At 38.5% G+C, this 20387-nt stretch overlaps 1 protein-coding gene and 2 pseudogenes across 1 annotated transcript; all 3 read right to left on the minus strand.

Moving 5' to 3' along the window:
* Positions 1 to 187: 187 nt before the first annotated feature.
* Positions 188 to 2534, minus strand: LOC107742385 (protocadherin gamma-C4-like; annotated as a pseudogene).
* Positions 2535 to 11697: 9163 nt separating this feature from the next.
* Positions 11698 to 12772, minus strand: LOC107742386 (protocadherin beta-1-like; annotated as a pseudogene).
* Positions 12773 to 14313: 1541 nt separating this feature from the next.
* On the minus strand, positions 14314 to 15440 carry LOC107742387 (protocadherin gamma-A11-like). The gene has a single exon (XM_016555334.1). It carries the CDS (start codon positions 15349 to 15351, stop codon positions 14314 to 14316), a length of 1038 nt encoding a protein of 345 aa, XP_016410820.1. The 5' UTR covers positions 15352 to 15440.
* Between the last annotated feature and the right edge of the window lie 4947 nt (positions 15441 to 20387).

Raw genomic sequence — 20387 nt, forward strand, 5'->3', positions numbered from 1 at the left:
GTTAAAGTATTATTTACAAGTTCCATATTAAAACAAATGCACTGTTTGTGCATCAGAACTATTACTGTAATATTGGTGTAAATATGATTGTGAATTTGTACGTTGTAAAGTGGTTAGAACAATTCGTATTTGCACATAATGACATCAATGATGGCCTATAATATTAAAACAAATAATAATAATAAAATCACGCGCTCACCTGTTGACTCTCGAACGTCCACGCGCTGTCTGGTAATGACGCATCAAGCACGTTTAGCGTGTCTGTAAAGTTTGTGGTGCTGGTTTAACGAGGGTAAGGTCACTGAATTCTGACATTGGAGAGAGATAGGTGCCAAAGGACTGACTCTGAGACATCATGTCTCCTCCCAGAACCTCCACATACTTAATGGGCCCGTCAGTGTTGAGCTGGATCTGCAGGTTTCTGTTGGGGTTCTTGTATTCAGAATTTGTCCTCCTGATACGGCAGCTTGAACTTCCGATGCTGCTTCTAACGCATTTCACAATCAACGTGAACAATGTCAAAACAGATAAAAGTGACACTGTTCCCAAAGAAATGATCAAATATAAAGTTATTTTCCCGTTTTTCTTGTGGTTGTTTTCTGTAGTTTTCATAGTATAATCCGAGATGGGCTCATGAAGGCCTTCCTCTATCAGTATATCCACTGTGACTGTGATGGACTGGATCGGTTCTCCATTATCCTTTATTTCTATCACCAGTCTCTGCGAGGAGTCATCGTGCTCTGAAACAGTGCGTTTAGTCCTCACCTCTCCCGTATGTATACATGAACTGTGGCGTTGCTGCTCAAAGATGGAGAGCCATGATCTTTAGCCTGAACGAGGATCTGAAACACTTTGATTTTCTCGTAGTCAAAAGACTGCATGCTAAATATTCTTCCGTTTTCTGAGTTTATATATATATAAGAAGATACAGGAACGTCCTGAACCTTAGAGTCCAAAATGTAGTAGGAGATTTTGGCATTTTCTCCCAAGTCTGGGTCATAGGCGGAGACTGAGCACAATACTGAGTCATGAGCGCTGTTTTCTTTAGCGTAAACCGTGTAAGACTTCTCAGTGAACATTGGAGAGTTGTCATTCACGTCTGAAATGCCGATTGTGACTGTTTTCTCACTAGATAGTGGTGGCGAACCGGCATCAACTGCTTTCAATTCAATTTTATATTCAGAATAAGTCTCTCTGTCTAGAGAACCGTTGGTAACTAGTGCGTAATGATTTGAAACTGTAAGGCTCAATCTAAATGGTGTTCCAGGGGCCAACGTAAGCTTAACTTTCCCGTTCTCTCCTAAATCGGCATCTTTTGTACTAATTAAAGAAACGACAGTGCCATTTGAGGAATTCTCAGGAATCGGACTTGAGAGGGAAGTAATAATTATGTCAGGTGCGTTGTCATTTACATCATTAACCTTTATCTTTACACTGCAATGTCCCTCCATTTGAGGATTTCCTTTGTCCTTTGCTACTATATCAAATTTATGTAGGCTTGCTTTTTCATGATCCAGCTGTCCTTTAACTGTGATGACACCAGTTTGTTGATTGATATTAAACAATGCTGTATCTGATTTTTGGTCTGCAAAGAAATATTCAATCTCTCCATTTAACCCTTCGTCTAAATCTATAGCTTTGACTCTTATAATTTCTTTATGACTCGATTCGTTTTCATCAACAACAGTCTCGTAAAATGGTTTTTCAAATTCAGGAGCATTGTCATTAATATCCAAAACGACAACAGTGATCTCGCATGTGCCCGTGCGCACTGGATTCCCCCCGTCAGCAGCTGTCAATATTAGCTTATGAACAGCCTGTTTTTCTCGATCAAGAGGTTGTTTTAGTATTAGTTCTGGAATTTTGACTGCATCTTGAGTTTTTACGTTTAAAACAAAATTATCATTATTGCTCAGACTGTATGATTTTAAAGAATTGAACTGTACATCTGAGTCAATAGCGCTCTCTAAGAGAAATTTTGCTCCTGAATTAATAGACTCTGGAATATTCAATATACGCTCATTAGATTTAAAATTGGGCTTGTTGTCATTAATATCTTGTAATTCAATCTCAACCCGATGCATCTGCAGAGGATTCTCTAAAACAGCTTGAAGAGGCAAAACACACGGGACATTGTATCCACATAAACCCTCTCTATCAATTCTCTCATTCACAATAAGATCACCCTTTTCCACATCCACGGCGAAATACTGCTTACCAGTCTCAGATGCTATTTGTAATTTACGATCTAAAATCGTAGATACATCCAAATCGAGGTCTTTAGCGATATTTCCGACCACAGATCCTTCTCTTAGCTCTTCTGGAATTGTGTATCGAATCTGCGCCTCTATTGTACTCCAAGGAAGAATGAAGACACAGCACCACCAAATTATCCTCAAAAAGAATAGAGATTCCATCATCTCCGTCTCCAAGCTTTTGACGATTTATCCAAGTTTTCTCAAGATTTCAAAATATTCACAACAATTACATAATCCCAGAAAGTATATTGATGGCATATTCCTATTTAGTGTAAGAGGTCCTTTTGATAAAAATGAGTATTTCATGCGCTCTCTGTGCTTAGAGCTCAGAAAGATGCCACAGCAGTGAGAGGGAGTGGATCTCTTTGTCTAAGTCTTTACCTCATTGGTCGACTCTACATTTCTCTTCAACCAATCCAATTCCTACAATATCTTAAAGGGCTAGTACGCGCAAGTCAAGTCAAAGTGATTTAGAGGAGCCACTCCATATCTAAAATCAAGAGATATTAGTTATAATAATAATAATAATAATAATAATAATACATTTATTATTGTTGTTATTTGTGATGATGGTGATGATGATGATTATTATCTTCTACGTGTGTGTGTGTGTGTGTGTGTGTGTGAGAGCCTGCGCGCTTCTATTATCTCAAATATAACTGCTTTAAAAAGAATATGAACTTGTGCCGTCTTGTGGCGACAGAGAGAAGCGCAGCAGTACCAACGTTTGAGCAGGTGCATGCATTGCTGTGTGTGTGGAGGTTATTGATGAAAGCGCACAATGATTCTACATTTTAATAAGATCAACTGCCATTTTTAGAAATATTAACATTTTAGTTATAATTATCGCCTTTCAAGTCAAAAAGGAATTACATTAATATCCATATTAGTAGGTAAACTGCTCTTTATCCGTGCAAGATTGCATGATCCTCTTGCAACAAAGGACTCAACTATGAGCAGGGGGAGACCGCAAGCAGCTAGAGTGAGCGATTCAGCACCACGTGGATGGACAGCGCCACACAGGCGGCCTGTTCACGCAGCTACACTCGTGTGCTCAGAAGGAAAGAACGTCTATTTCAATGTTTTTCCATTTCCTGTTTGTCTTTTTATCTTCGCAAACAAATACTTACGCATGCCGCAGCAGCATGAGTTATTCTGAAAAGCATCTTTAGGTAGGTTGGAAGCGGCACAAGGAATTGAGATTTGAATAAACGTCCCGAATAAAGTTGTTTACTTACCTGATTATTTATTTATTTACTTACTTCTTTTTTTACGTAAAAGCATCGGTTAAGTTACAAAAACATTTTTCCTCTATTAATATAGTGTTATGTGCACTGATACTATGAGTGTTGTTATTGTGTTGCATTTGGAATCAAAATTGCAATACATGTCTGGCTAACATTAAGCAAACAGATTTGGGTACAGTGGGGCTAATAGCCCCCTTTCAATGTATATGACAGTCAAATTATTGCTTTTTATTTAATTTTAACTGACAGTATAATTGAAAATACAGTAAATATAAAGTCAGCTAGAGAAGCCTTTCACCTAATGATAAATCAAAATTTGTCACGATATGCAACTATATTTGATATAGCAATACAATATTTATGTAATACAATGTAATACTGAATTACACTGAACAGCTAAAAATCATAGCATCCTTTTGTCAAAAACATTTAATCATCATTTCAGGGATTCTCATTAGCTACATAAAGTTTTTACAATTGTAATTGACAATCTACACACAGAATTGTGTTTTTTTTTTTCTTCCCTCATGTGCATCTAATGACTTCATGTATCAGAGCAATTTAGCAGTGCATATATTGATAAACAAGTGTTGTTGTTGTTTAGCATTTAGAGATAAATATCAAACGTGCATTGAGCCCAATTGTACCCTACATATGAAACAAAAAAAACACACATTTTCCTCCTCCAATTAAAATTCAATAATAAGAAATTGTTGGCTCTGTTAATATGTAAGCATTTCATTTCAAAGGCATAAACACATTTTTAATATACAGAAAAGGGAATTTGTTCTTACCTTTGTTGTTGAAAGCCAGGTGAAAAGGTGGGATGTGGCAGACAAAAGAGGAGAGAGAGAAAAGTGAGAAAAACATGGTTAGCATTGTCAAAACATGTTGTCTGTATTTCTATTCATTTGATTTACCCCTCCCCCCAGGTTTAAAATGTTTAAAAATATAATTCTATAATTCGACAAATTTATAATGCAGTTTTTACAATTATTTTATGATGCCATATAAATAAAATTCATACATCAATTATGATGCACAGCTGATTGGTTCAGATGTTTTATCATCTCTGCTTCTAAATGAGCAGAGGATGAGCAGTATGCAATCACAGCAAATACCAAAATTAATCCTTTTAACAGTGGTAATTGTGCAATATGTACAATATAAAGAAAATAAGCTATATCGATAATGATGACACTGATAATGGTAAACGCTTCTACTGAGCACAAGAGGGAGCATGGGAGAGACAGAAAGAGGGGAGTACTGACTCTTTGGCTTCGAGAGTCCCCCCTTACACTCTAAGGAAGAAATGGAATGTTCTGACTCAGTCTGTTGTCATAGAAACACATGTTGTCAAGGGAGTAATATGTGTTTTAGAGGAGAAAGTGAGCTTATGGATATGCATATCTGTAGGTGGTGTGGGTTGTGTTCAAGCTGTACGAACAAACAGAAGCAAGCATATAAAGGTGAAGAAAAAAAGAGGGATGCTTTTTAAAAGAACTGCATATAAGCATTTATATTACATATGTAAGGACCTGCAAATATGTGTGCACTAAAAAAAATACAATATAATTTTTGACTTATTGGCAGTATCACTGTTTGCAGCTTTGATACGCACATACAGACACAAGCAGGTTTGAGGAGGCAAAAGCAGGACAAAGAATCTCAATGCAGAGAAAAACGGCCCCTCCTTCCCACCCTGGCTGAGAGTCAGTATTCTCACAAACCCAGCACAGATCTCATGTGCTGTCTGGGCTTTACTCACATTGATACTGTGTTTCTAATTTAATGTAAAATTCACTACAGTACATTTGCACTGATCACTTTATGTGTTAAATAGTGGTAATGTGAGGACACCATTTACTGCAAGGGAAAGATGGTCAATATGATAAACAAATTACTATGCTTGTTCACTCTTCTATATTTTGTTTGCAATTTTCCCCCCAATTTTAAAATCATTGAGGCTAAAATGTTAAATGATTAAATGTAAACAAAATGTTGCATTTTACTATAAGAATGTGTTTTACAATTTACACGTTTCTGTAACTAAGCTGGGAAACATACATTTTTTGGCATAAGGTAAGCACATAAAGGGATTGTTTTTCTGTTTGAATGTAATATTTATGAGAATTGGGCAGTGGACGTTAGAGATGGGATTCATGCTTCAGCTGTGACACACATTTGATGTTGAATGGTGTTTCAGATATTTGGCTGCATGCTCACTGCAGAGAAGCCACTCCCAGCTTCTGTAAGAGTTTAATGCAGAACCCACACCTAGACCTTTAGCAGCTGTAATACCAGTAAAATCACCCTATGATGCTCATCATGAATCTTTAAGAGGATGATTTAAAATTTGGATGCATTAAATACACAATTATGGTATTGACAGCAAAGCAGAAAGCATCAGAGGAATAACCCACTCAGTCCTTTACTTTCCATAGAAGATAACTGTTTATGCATGGATAGAAGAAAGGGTTCGTAATGCCCCGTGTTTCCGTATAAAGACAGTTTGTTGCAGCGTGTGGCCAGTATCTCTCAATCTAACACACAAGAGCTCACTGTGCAGGGTTTCTATTCAGCATTGAGGGACAGAGACTTGACTGAAAGAGAGTGAAAGAAAACCCAAGCAGTAAATTGAGTTTTGATATCCTCGTTTTATACACTTCATTCAACTTCACAATCTTTTTTCATGATGTAATATCAGGCTATAATAAATCTGAACAGTTGATGACAGAAATGTATGCCTGTATATGATACAGACTATGGACAGTACTATGGCCTAAAGAGTAATTTTGATTGTGTTTCAGATGATGTAGCGTATGTTCAAAATTGATAAATGTGGTACAAATACACATATTCTGCCTTCTAGAAAACATCTCAATGTTTTAAACTCACAACACAAAAATAGCAGCAATGGCATAAGAATATTGGCAGTATTACAGAACCCTGACATACTGATCCATAACTGCAGCTCCATGGAATCACTTGCACAGGGAAAACTATAAAAAGGAGCAATCATTGGACTAATTATTATGGCAAATCCAGCTAAAGCCTGGACAAATGTATGACGGAATTACCTGTCAAAATCACACAGTAGTGTAACTACTTTTTTTTTTTCTATCAATTTTGTATTAAAGCGGCCACACAAAACTTGTTAAACATGTTACATGTTTTGATTGTAATTAAATTGTATTGTATGTATTGCTATATATTTAAATAAATGTCACATCATCTCTTCATGAAAGCCTGAGAAAGATAAAATGTGTCAACACAGAGTAGCAGAGTGTGTGTGGGTGTTTGTGGGTGGAATAGAGTTCACTGTGCACCAATATTGTGACGTGTTTGAGAAACAGAACTACTAGTCTAGTTTTTCAAAACAAAACAATATATACATATCAACCTCTGCTAAAATATAAGTAAATGACTTGCTGTTTATCTTCAAAAAAAAAAAAAAAAAAGAAAAAGAAGAGTACAGCACTTCAAGCTTCAAACTCCTGCTGCTGCAATGAGCACTTATGAGAATCTCACCTCTAAAGTCAGGTCATCAACCTCCTGCTTCTTTTCTCTCTGAACTGTCCCCATACGACTCTGGCTCACCAGTGTGTTCTGACTGTAGGGCCTGACAAACTTCATGTCACTCATTCTTGAATCAGTCGTCCCGCACATTTCATAATTATACACATGCTGTAATGTGCCGTCTGCGTAGACTGGAGGATAATATGGAATTACAGGTAGAGTTGCCCCGGATTTATAAAATAGCTTATTCTGCCTCCATCTGTAGATTTTCACTGAAATGATTGATATGATTGAGACTATGAAGAGCAGGGAGACCACTGCGAGAGCCAAGATTAAATAAAAAGTCAGGTTCTCGTCATATTGTTTTTCATGTGTAAGGTCTGTGAACTCTGACAGCACTTCAGGAAAACTGTCAGCCACAGCCACATTAATGGAAACCACAGCTGAGCGAGAGGGCTGTCCATTATCCTCCACAACAACAGTTAGTTTTTGTTTCACTGCATCTTTATCAGTCACTTGTCGCACAGTTCTTATTTCTCCATTCTGTAAACCCACTTCAAACAGCGCTCTGTCTGTAGCTTTCTGTAGTTTATAGGAGAGCCAGGCATTCTGTCCAGAGTCCACATCAACAGCCACCACTTTAGTGACCAGATATCCAACATCTGCAGCACGAGGCACAATCTCAGCCACCACAGAAGCACCAGTTTGTACTGGATACAGAACCTGAGGAGCATTGTCATTCTGATCTTGAATAATAATGTTTACAGTCATGTTGTTGGATAAAGGGGGTGAGCCCCCATCTTGAGCTTTCACTTGCATTTTGAATGATTTCAGCTGTTCGTAATCAAATGATTTTTCTGCATAGATCACACCGCTCTCTGAATTTATGGAGATGTAAGATGCCAGAGGTGCTCCGTTCACGTCCCCATCGATAAGAAAATATGAAACCTTCGCATTTGGCCCCCAGTCCATGTCGACTGCTTTGACAGTCAAAATAGTTGTAGATGGAAGGTTATTTTCAGCTATAAAGGCATTATATGATTCCTGCTCAAACTGAGGTGTGTGATCATTCACATCAGATATCTTAAGGTTCAAAATCTCTTTATTGGAAAGAGGTGGGTTTCCCCCATCTACAGCAGTTATAGTGATATTATACTCTGCTGATTGTTCCCTGTCTAGTTCTGAGTATGTCACCAGGTTGTAATAATTAGTTAACGAGGATATGATTTTAAATGGAGAGTTCAAATCAATTGAACATGTAATTTTACTGTTGTCACCTGAATCCAGATCCTGAATATTTATCATTGCTATAACAGTTCCAGGTGATGCGTCTTCAGATACCGCACTGGCAAAAGACATTATTGTAATTTTGGGCGTGTTATCGTTTACGTCAATGACGTCAATAATTATCTCACTCGAGTCAGTCAAACCTCCGTGATCTTTAGCTTTGACTTTGACTGTAAACTGCTTGTGCTTTTCATAATCTATATCACCTATGACTTTAACCTCACCAGAATCCGCATCGATGGAGAACAACGATTTCACCGTAGAAGACGCGTGCTCAAAATAATATTGAATGCCGTGACTTGACTCGTCAGCATCGGTCGCACTGACTCTAGTCACGATTGAGCTTTTAGGAGCATTTTCAACAACTGATGTTTTATAAGACGACTGGCTAAACACGGGCGCATTATCATTTCCATCAAGAACAATAATATTAATCTGCACAGTTGCGGACCTTTGTGGTTTTCCTCCGTCTAATGCAGTTAAAATCAATTTATGAAGTTTTTTATTTTCTCTATCGAGAGGAGAATGAAGAACCATCTCGATGTTTTTGTTACCTCCACCGCCAATTTGAACATTAAGCTTAAAATGATCGGTAGGTTGAAGAGTATATTTCTGTAGCGTGTTCACTCCCACGTCTGGATCTATTGCGCTCTCTAATGGAACTCGCGCACCTAAAACCGCCAATTCGCTAATTTCTTGTTCAATTTGAGATTTCGGAAACACTGGGCTGTTGTCATTTATGTCCTGTATGTCAACCGTAACTCGGTAAAGCTCCATCGGATTCTCAAAAATGACATCAAAACTCACACTACAGGCAGATATCTCTCCGCATAGCTCTTCTCTGTCTATTTTATTCTTAACAACCAGATGTCCGTTCTCCTTGTCCAGTCCAATGTACTCACTGCTGTCCGGGGTGAAAACACGCGCTTTTCCTGAAATCAGTCTTTTTGGCTCAAGCCCGAGGTCCGAGGCAATATTTCCAACAAATGAGCCCTCTGACATTTCCTCAGGTATAGAATAACGAATCTGTCCGGTCACGCGCGGGGAAAATAAAGCTACCGCGCACGCTGTATAGAAGAATAGTGATCCATAATGCCAGCCTTTTCCTTCCGACTCCATTTTTGATCAACAAAGACCGAGTAGAAGCATTCAAAGCAAAATGTGCGATGAATTACAGTATATGTTTCCAACGAATTGCGTCTTCATGTGGGTTAAAGAAATTGGCAACTAAGATGAACGTGATTTGGTTGTTATATAGTATCGAGGGTTAGCGGTTGATGATGTATGAATTTATGCCATTCATTGATTTGGGTTTTGTTAAGGGGAGGGATAAAAAAAACACACTTGCTTAATAAGTTGAACAGCGGCACTTAGAGTCCAAATACAGTACTACGGAGAAAAAATAAAAATATAAATAATAATCAAAAAATTATAGTATGTATATATATACATACTATCAAGGACTTAAACTTTAAAATAGTTAAACATTTCATATAAAAGGTTATGCACTCTGATAATATGCCACACCTTATAAGAGCAAAGTGTGAGAGGGCAAAGAGGATTGTGACAAATGCTTCATAAATCTGAGAACCTCAAACAGGGCAGACAGTTATCTAGTTAGTTTAACTAATTATTAAAGGGATATTTCCCCAAAAATGCAAATTCTGTAATAATTTACTCACGCTCATGTGGTACCAAACCTGTATATTTTTATTTTGTTTTTTGTTTTTTTCTTTTGTGGAATACAAAAGAAGATTTTCTGAAGAATGTTAGAAACTAAATAACATTGGGGCCCATTGACTTTCATTGTATGGGTATAAAAAGACAGATAGACATTTTTCTAAATATATTCTTTTAAGCTCCACAAAAGAAAGTAAGTCACATAGATTTGGAAACTACAGAGTATGAGGGTAAAAAATAATTACAGAATTTTCATTTCTGAGTGGACTAATTTTAACAGTGGCGAAATCACCATCATACATGACCATCATCTTTCTGATGTGACAGCAGCATTTGAAACATGGTGTAAAATGAAGAATTTGAAGAATTTATATAATAATAATAATAATAATAATAATCTTGCTGTATGAAAACCAGCATTTCACTTCTGCTTTACCATTTGATTTGCAATCAAGTACATGTACATAACAGAACATAACTAATTCAGCAGATTCTCTTGTCTAATTTGATATATAACATCTCCTCAAAACATTCACCTAAAATAAAAATTAATAAATATAAATACATTTCTAATGTACTTCCACTGGACTAACAAAGAACACATTTCTAGTGTACTTCTACTGGACTAACAAAGACGTCACAAAACGGCACAATGTATAGACCTACATTAAACAAAACTGTGAGAGTGTTTGTTATCCTGTTTTATGCATTTGTTCAGTATTGTTTTTCCAATTATTGCAAGTTTTTTTAAGGAGAAGACAGATTTCAAAACTTTAAGCTGTAGTGAATAAAGGTGGGAAAATGACATAATAGTTTGAGTTATAGACATTAAAGCAAAAAGTGTTAAAATACTCCATGGGCTCTTATTAAATGAAGCCCGATGAGATGATTTTAAAACATCAAACAAGGTCTCACCTCTAAAGTCAGGTCATCAACCTCCTGCTCCTTCTTTTCTCTCTGAACTGTCCCCATACGACTCTGGCTCACCAGTGTGTTCTGACTGTAGGGCCTGACAAACTTCATGTCACTCATTCTTGAATCAGTCGTCCCGCACATTTCATAATTATACACATGCTGTAATGTGCCATCTGCGTAGACTGGAGGATAATATGGAATTACAGGTAGATTTGCACCAGATTTATAAAATAGCTTATTCTGCCTCCATCTGTAGATTTTCACTGAAATTATTGATATAACTGAGACTATGAAGAGCAGGGAGACCACTGTGAGAGCCAAGATTAAATAAAAAGTCAGGTTGTCGTCAGCTGTTCGTAGTCAAAAGAGCGCACAGCTGTAATCAGTCCGCTGTCAGGTTGAACTGACACATATGATGAGACAGAGACTCCATTAACAGTGCTGTCTTCTAGAATATAAGAAACACGGGCATTCTGATTCCAATCAGCATCACTGGCTTTAACTGTAAATATAGAGAGACCAGGTGTGTTATTCTCCACCACACAGGCCTCATAGTGACTTTTCTCAAATACAGGAGCATTGTCATTCACATCTGATATCTGGATTAAATAAAAAGTCAGGTTGTCGTCATATTGTTTTTCATGTGGAAAGTCTGTAAATTCTGACAGCACTTCAGGGAAGCTGTCAGCCACAGCCACGTTAATGGAGGCCACAGCTGAGCGAGAAGGCTGTCCATTATCCTCCACAACAACAGTCAGTTTTTGTTTCACTGCATCTTTATCAGTCACTTGTCACACAGTTCTTATTTCTCCATTCTGTAAACCCATTTCAACCCGCGCTCGTAAGCTTATCACTGGTTTGTTATCATTAATGTCCAACACATCAATAATCAGCTTACAGGAATCAGAAAGCCCCCCTTGATCTTTAGCCTGGATATCAATCTGGGAGTGACTTGCCTTTTCAAAGTCAACGAGGCCATTTAAAGTTACTTCGCCACTATACTGATCAATAATAAACATGTTTCGCACAATATCATCTTTGCTTGCGATGTTGTACGTCACATAACCATAAGATCCCTCATCTACGTCAGTGGCACTGACTGTGGTCAGTTTAGACCCTTTTGCTGCATTTTCAGTTAATATGGATTTATAGTCCTTTTGTGTAAATACAGGAGCATTATCATTAACGTCTAATACAGTAACATGTATTTGAACAGTTCCAGATAACTGCGGATCACCGCCATCAAAAGCGGTTAACAATAACGTAACCACTCCTTTCTTTTCTCTATCAAGCGGTTTTTGCAAAACCATTTCTACTTTTTTATCCCCACCAGCTTGACTGTGCAGTTCAAGGACAAAATTATCAGTCGGTTTAAGTGAAAAGCTTTGAAGATCATTAACTCCTACGTCTGCATCCACGGCTCCCTCCAGTAAGAATCTCGCGCCCGTTACAGCGGATTCACTGATTTCAAACTCAATTCGTTTTTTCTGGAACGTGGGTGGATTATCGTTTATATCCGTAATTTCAACCGTAATTGTGTATAATTCCATGGGGTTTTCCAAAATCAGCTGAAGGTGCAAAGCGCATGGGGTCGTTTTTGCACAAAGAGACTCGCGATCCATTTTCTCTTTGATGAGCAGGAAGCCAGTGTCTTTATTGAGAACAGTATGTTCAGTACTGTCGCCTGTATACATGCGCGCTTTTCCTGACCTCAGCCGTTGTAAATCCAAGCCAAATCCTGCGCGACATTTACCACAATAGAGCCTTTAGCCATTTCTTCTGGAATGGAGTAACTGACCTGTCCTCGTGCCGAATGAAGCAGGACGACGGAGAACAATACCGAGTACCACATCACGACACCATGCATTTTTTTTCTTTGATAACACCGACAAACCATAAAGAAAAAAGGGTTTTAACGATTTCGAAGTGATGTCTTTTAATGGGAAAAGAGTAAATGCAAGTTCCTTAGATCAAAGTAAGTACAAAATGTCGCGTTTGTTTCAAGACACTCGACAATAATGAGCGATCTGGAAGTGTTTCCTTCTTTCCTCTCTCACTGTGAATATGGGATTGATGGGGCAGGGTTTAAAATACACACAGACAAAGTGCTACATTGACAAACAGCGGCCCTGTGAGTCTAAACCGAGCACTACAATAAAATCAATTCATTTTTTGCAGAACATATTTTTTCAAAAACTTTGTGGGAAAAAATTTTTTTACAGTAGTAGTAATGTTATTTTTAAAAATCAAGTTATTATTGTGGTATGGTTTTGATTTAGCTAATGGAAAGAAATAATTTGACCGTTACTGTTTGATTTTATAAACTGACAAGCCTACCCTATGGCGCTGTCCAAGATGTGGTGCTGAAAGTAATCTAAACTTTAGCATGACTACTACAGATAATAAAAACGATCATGTTCATAATGTTTAAAATTAATGTTTCATATAATTTGTTTAACAATGTTTTTGTACATTTCGATTTTGTTTGTTTTGTGAAGAATAAAGCATTGTTCTTACCAATGTCGAATATTCACTTTCCAAACCGTTATTTGCATTGATTGCGCGCTGCATCGTCTCAGTGAAACTCGGGTCCACCACTAAAACATTCTGTCCACCGAGTGTAGAAAACTTACAGTCATTCTTCCTCGAGTCAGTCGTCATGCACACTTCATAATTATACCCGTGCGGCAGAGTTCCAGTGACTCCTGTGTCTGCGTAATGCGGTGGATAGTACGGTATAACAGGCAGATTGGACTGATATAAGAAGCGAGATTGTCTCCATCTGTATATCTTTACTGATATTATGACAACCATGCAAGAGATAAATAAGAAAGAAACAGAAGCTAGTGAAAGAACTAAATAAAAAGTCAGGTTCTCGTCATACTGTTTTTCATGCGTAAAGTCAGTGAATTCTGACAGCACTTCAGGAAAGCTGTCAGCCACAGCCACGTTAATGAAGACCACAGCTGAGCGAGAGGGTTGTCCATTATCCTCCACAACAACAGTCAGTTTTTGTTTCACCGCATCTTTATCAATCACTTGTCGCACAGTTCTTATTTCTCCATTCTGTAAACCCACTTCAAACAGCGCTCTGTCTGTAGATTTCTGTAGTTTATAGGAGAGCCAGGCATTCTGTCCACAGTCCACATCAACAGCCACCACTTTAGTGACCAGATATCCAACATCTGCAGCACGAGGCACAATCTCAGCCACCACAGAAGCACCAGTCTGTACTGGATACAGAACCTGAGGAGCGTTGTCATTCTCATCTTGGATTATAATGTCCAAAGTCACATTAGTGCTGAGGGATGGAGAGCCTCCATCTTGCGCTTTCACACAAACACGAACACTTTTCATTTGCTCGTAGTCAAAACCGCGCAGTGCGTGAACCACTCCACTGTCAGCATTTACTGATATAAAAGGCTTATCACTGGTTTGTTATCATTAATGTCCAACACATCAATAATCATCTTACAGGAATCAGAAAGCCCCCCTTGATCTTTAGCCTGGATATCAAGCTGGTATCGACTTGCTCTTTCAAAGTCAACGAGGCCATTTAAAGTTGCCTCGCCACTATGCTGATCGATAATAAACATGTTTCGCACGATATCTTCAGTGCTTGCAATGTAGTACGTCACATGACCATTAGATCCCTCATCTACGTCAGTGGCACTGACTGTGGTCAATTTAGACCCTTTCAGTGCATTTTCAGTTAAAATGGCTTTATATACCTTCTGCGTAAATACAGGAGCATTATCATTAATGTCTAATACAGTAACATGTATTTGAACAGTTCCAGACAACTGCGGATCACCGCCGTCAAAAGCGGTTAGCAATAACGTAACCACTCCTTTCTTTTCTCTATCAAGAGGTCTTTGCAAAATAATTTCGACGTTTTTATCGCCGTCTGCTTGACTGTGCAGTTCAAGGATAAAATTATCAGTCGGTTTAAGTGAATAGCTTTGAAGATCATTAACTCCTACGTCTGCATCCACAGCTCTTTCTAACATGAATCTCGCGCCTGTTACAGCAGATTCACTGATTTCAAACTCAATTAGCTGTTTCTGGAACGTGGGTGGATTATCGTTTATATCCGTAATTTCAACCGTAATCGTGTATAATTCCATGGGGTTTTCCAAAATCAGCTGAAGGTGCAAAGCGCATGGGATCGTTTTTGCACAAAGAGACTCGCGATCCATTTTCTCTTTGATGAGCAGGAAGCCAGTGTCTTTATTGAGACCAATATATTCAGTACTGTCGCCCGTATATATGCGCGCTTTTCCTGACCTCAGCCGTTGTAAATCCAAGCCCAAATCCTGCGCGACATTTCCCACAATAGAGCCTTTAGCCATTTCTTCTGGAATGGAGTAACTGATTTGTCCTCGTGCCGAATGAAGCAGGACGACGGAAAACAATACCAAGTACCACATTACGACACCATGCATTTTTTTTTTTCAATATCACCGAAAAACCACAGAGAAAAAAAAAGGTTCTCGACGATTTCGAAGTGAGACTTGAAAGGGGAAAATAGTAAATTCAAGTTCTTTTAATCCAAGAAAGTACAAAACGTCGCATTTGCTTCAAGAAACTCGACAACAATGAGCGATTTGGAAGCGTTTCCTCCTTTCCTCTCTCACTGTGAATATGGGATGATGGGGCAGGGTTTAAAATACACACAAACAAAGTGCTACATTGACAAACAGCGGCCCTGTGAGTCTAATCCTAGCACTACATATAAAATCACAACAACAACAAAATAAAAACGTTTGTCAAAAAAAATAAAGAATAATAGTATAATGGAAAGAAAGAATTTTAGACCGTATACTATCTAATTTATTAAACTGTCATCAAGACCACACTCATGCGCTGTAAGATGTGTTCTGATAGACTAATCTAAATTGATATTTTAGCATGACAACTACAAATAATACAAGCATCATATGAATAATGTTTCAAATGTATTATTATTATTACTATTTTATTTGTATATTTACCAATTTTACTGAACATTTTGGTTTGTTTGATTGTTTTGTGACGTAAAATATGGTTCTTACCGATGCCGGATATTCATTTTCCAAACCTTTATTTTCCTTGATTGGGCGCTGCATCGTCTCAGCGAAACTTGGGTCCACAACTAAAACATTCTGTCCACCGAGTGTAGAAAACTTACAGTCACTCTTCCTCGAGTCAGTCGTCATGCACACTTCATAATTATACCCGTGCGGCAGAGTTCCAGTGACTCCTGTGTCTGCGTAATGCGGTGGATAGTACGGTATAACAGGCAGATTGGACTGATATAGGAAGCGAGATTGTCTCCATCTGTAGATCTTTACTGATATTATGACAACCATGCAAGTGATAAATAAGAAAGAAACAGCAGCCAGTGCCAGAACTAAATAAAAGGTCAGGTTGTCGTCATATTGTTTTTCATATGTAAAGTCAGTGAATTCTGACAGCATTTCAGGAAAGCTGTCAGCCACAGCCACATTAATAAAGACCACAGCTGAGCGAGAGGGCTGTCCGTTATCCTCCACAACAACAGTCAGTTTTTGTTTGACCGCATCTTTATCAGTCACTTGTCGCACAGTTCTTATTTCTCCATTCTGTAAACCCACTTCAAACAGCGCTCTGTCTGTAGCTTTCTGTAGTTTATAGGAGAGCCAGGCATTCTGTCCAGAGTCCACATCAACAGCCACCACTTTAGTGACCAGATATCCAACATCTGCAGCACGAGGCACAATCTCAGCCACCACAGAAGCACCAGTCTGTACTGGATACAGAACCTGAGGAGCGTTGTCATTCTGATCTTGAATAATTATTTTCACTGTCACGTTACTGCTGAGCGGAGGAGCGCCTCCATCTTGCGCTTTTACCCAGAAGTGGAAATCTTTCAGCTGTTCGTAGTCAAAAGAGCGCACAGCTGTAATCAGTCCGCTGTCAGGATGAACTGACACATATGATGAGACAGAGACTCCATTAACAGTGCTGTCTTCTAGAATATAAGAAACACGGGCATTCTGATTCCAGTCAGCATCACTGGCTTTAACTGTAAATATAGAGAGACCAGGTGTGTTATTCTCCAGCACACAGGCCTCATAGTGACTTTTCTCAAATACAGGAGCATTGTCATTCACATCTGATATCTGCACACGGAGAGAGACACTGCTGGAGAGCGCTGGCACTCCCTCATCAGTACATATTACAGTGATATTGTACTCAGCTTCTCGCTCTCTGTCCAATTCCTGCTCTGTTTGCAGGCTAAAGAAATTGCTAGACGGAGAAGTAATAGAAAAGGAAATGTCGTCATTTAAGACGCACTGAACCTGACCATTTGAACCTGAATCAAGATCATCAACATTTAGGACTGAAACAACAGTCCCAGACTTTGACCCTTCAGATATTGAATGGGAACTAGACACAATATTAATACTAGGCGAATTATCATTAATGTCCAGAACATCGATTATGACTTTGCATGCGTTAGAAAGTCCTCCTTGATCTTTTGCCTGAATATTAAGTTCATAATGGCTCAACTTTTCATAGTCAACCTGGCCGTTTAATATTAATTCACCACTTTTTTCATCAATATGAAACATGTCGGCCACAATTTTGTTCATTGTGTCAGATATGTAGTACGTGACTACACTGTTGGATCCTTCGTCTGCATCAGACGCGCTCACGACTGTTAGTACAGTACCTTTTGGTGCGTTTTCTGTTATGGTGGTTTTATATACTTTTTGCGTAAAGACAGGAGCATTATCATTAATGTCTAACACAGTGATATGTATCTGTACAGTGCCAGAAAGCACCGGATCCCCTCCATCAAATGCTTCTAACAACAAAGTAAATAAGCTTTGCGTTTCTCTATCAAGTGGCCTTTCTAAAATCATCTCGACGTTTTTAGTACCGTCTGCCTGATTGTGCAATTCTAGCCGGAATTTGTCAGTCGGTTTCAGCGAGTAGCTTTGAAGATCATTTGTTCCTACATCCGCATCGAAAGCTCCCCCAAGCATAAAACCAGCACCCGCCACCGCCGATTCGCTGATCTCAAATCTAATGTCCTTTTTCTGGAAACTCGGAGCGTTATCATTTATATCCGTGATTTCTATTGTAACCGTGTAGAATTCCATCGGGTTTTCCAAAATCATTTGAAGTTGTAAAGCACACGGAGTTGTTTTTGCACAAAGAGATTCGCGATCCATTTTCTCTCTAATAAGCAGCTGTCCAGTGTTTCTGTTCAGTTCGATGTATTCCGTACGGTCTCTTGTATAAATTCTCGCTTTTCCCGATTTCAGTCGTTGTAAATCCAAGCCCAAATCCTGCGCAATATTTCCCACCATCGATCCTTTTGCCATTTCTTCGGGAATGGAGTAACTGACTTGTCCTCGCGCAATTTGAACCAGAAGAATCAAAAACAACATCGAGCGTCTTATCATTGCATCAGGCATTATCTCAGTTGCACCGATGATCGAATAAGAAACAATCATCTATCAGTGTATCCTTTAAGTCTATAAAATTAAATTAAAATGTATTCACTTGAATTATGTGTGTACTCGCCAACGAGTTTTTGCAGAAAATCCGTGCAAGAAAATAATTTCTGAGACGGTAGCTTTTCTTGCTTTCTCTCTGATAGTATGTGATGCTGGGGGTGGGTGTGTAAAATACACAGTTTCTCCTCCATTTGTCGATGAACAGCGGCCCTCTGAGTGTAAATTAGGAATTGCAAATCAAGTTTATATATTTATGCCTAAAGAGAATTTTAGCAACGGCATGTATTGTTTTCTAGGCCTATTACTCATGTAAAGCCAGTCATCTGAATTCCCCGACGATTAAATAAATGACTATAGAGGCAAACGTGAAGAATAAACCTGAATGCATTTTAGCAAAAGTATAACACTTCCAATTAAAGCACATAATGAAGACCACAGTCCTCTGTTTACCAGTAGCAGATTTCATCAAATGAGGCGCTGTTCAACAAAGGTGGTGCTGAAATGTGTAAAAATGCCTCTGCATTGTACCAAATTAATTACGTAATTTCCAATAATTCACTTTATTATTATTATGTTTTTTTTTTACACGCAGCCTATCAAAAATACCACGCTTAACGAAATGCAATCTTATAGTGACTCATTGGTCTACCACTAAAGCTATTTCGACTACATATCAAACATTCTCTGAGTCTTACAACAATTCTCTGAGTCTTACAACTTAAGAGTTTCATTTCCTTTTCGAACAAACATTTCAACATTACAGGCACCAGTCCTAAACTTTACAGCTTTTTAGTTTATTGTTTGATGCGATCTTGAGTAAATTGAACCAATACTAGTAATAAGCAACACAACAATGAAAAACAACGTTTTTTCAACATTGTGGAGACTTGTGCAAAAGTTTTAGATGCATGTATTAGAAAGAAAGAAAAAAAAAGTTGTGTAAGTAATTGTTTATCCAAAACCTAAAACTACATTTGAACACGTAATCGCTCAGTTATCCAAGCCTATTTATTTATTTATAATCTACTTAAGCAACCATATTACTTGTCTTTTCCGTTAATAAATAATAATAATAATAATAATAATAATAATAATGGTCTAACGAAAACTTTCTTACCGATTCTGCAGAGCCGAGATCGTCGATGGAACTGTTTTTCTTGATTGTGTGCTGCATTGTCTCAGCGAAACTCGGGTCCACCACTAAAACATTCTGCCCACCGAGTGTAGAAAACTTACAGTCACTCTTCCTCGAGTCAGTCGTCATGCACACTTCATAATTATACCCGTGCGGCAGAGTTCCAGTGACTCCTGTGTCTGCGTAATGCGGTGGATAGTACGGGATAACAGGCAGATTGGACTGATATAAGAAGCGAGATTGTCTCCATCTGTAGATCTTTACTGATATTATGACAACCACACAAGTGATAAATAAGAAAGAAACAGCGGCCAGTGCCAGAACTAAATAAAAAGTCAGGTTGTCGCCATACTGTTTTTCATGTGTAAAGTCTGTGAACTCAGATAGCACTTCAGGAAAACTGTCAGCCACAGCCACGTTAATGGAGACCACAGCTGAGCGAGAGGGCTGTCCGTTATCCTCCACAACAACAGTGAGTTTTTGTTTCACCGCATCTTTATCAGTCACTTGTCGCACAGTTCTTACTTCTCCATTCTGTAAACCCACTTCAAACAGCGCTCTGTCTGTAGCTTTCTGTAGTTTATAGGAGAGCCAGGCATTCTGTCCAGAGTCCACATCAACAGCCACCACTTTAGTGACCAGATATCCAAAATCTGCAGCACGAGGCACAATCTCAGCCACCACAGAAGCACCAGTCTGTACTGGATACAGAACCTGAGGAGCGTTGTCATTCTCATCTTTGATTAAAATGTCCAAAGTCACATTAGTGCTGAGGGGTGGAGAGCCTCCATCTTGTGCTTTCACACAAACATGAACACTTTTCATTTGCTCGTAGTCAAAACCGCGCAGTGCGTGA

The sequence above is a fragment of the Sinocyclocheilus rhinocerous genome, unplaced genomic scaffold (genome assembly GCF_001515625.1).
Source record: "Sinocyclocheilus rhinocerous isolate Xijiao unplaced genomic scaffold, SAMN03320098_v1.1 scaffold1127, whole genome shotgun sequence".
Lineage (NCBI taxonomy): Eukaryota > Metazoa > Chordata > Actinopteri > Cypriniformes > Cyprinidae > Sinocyclocheilus > Sinocyclocheilus rhinocerous.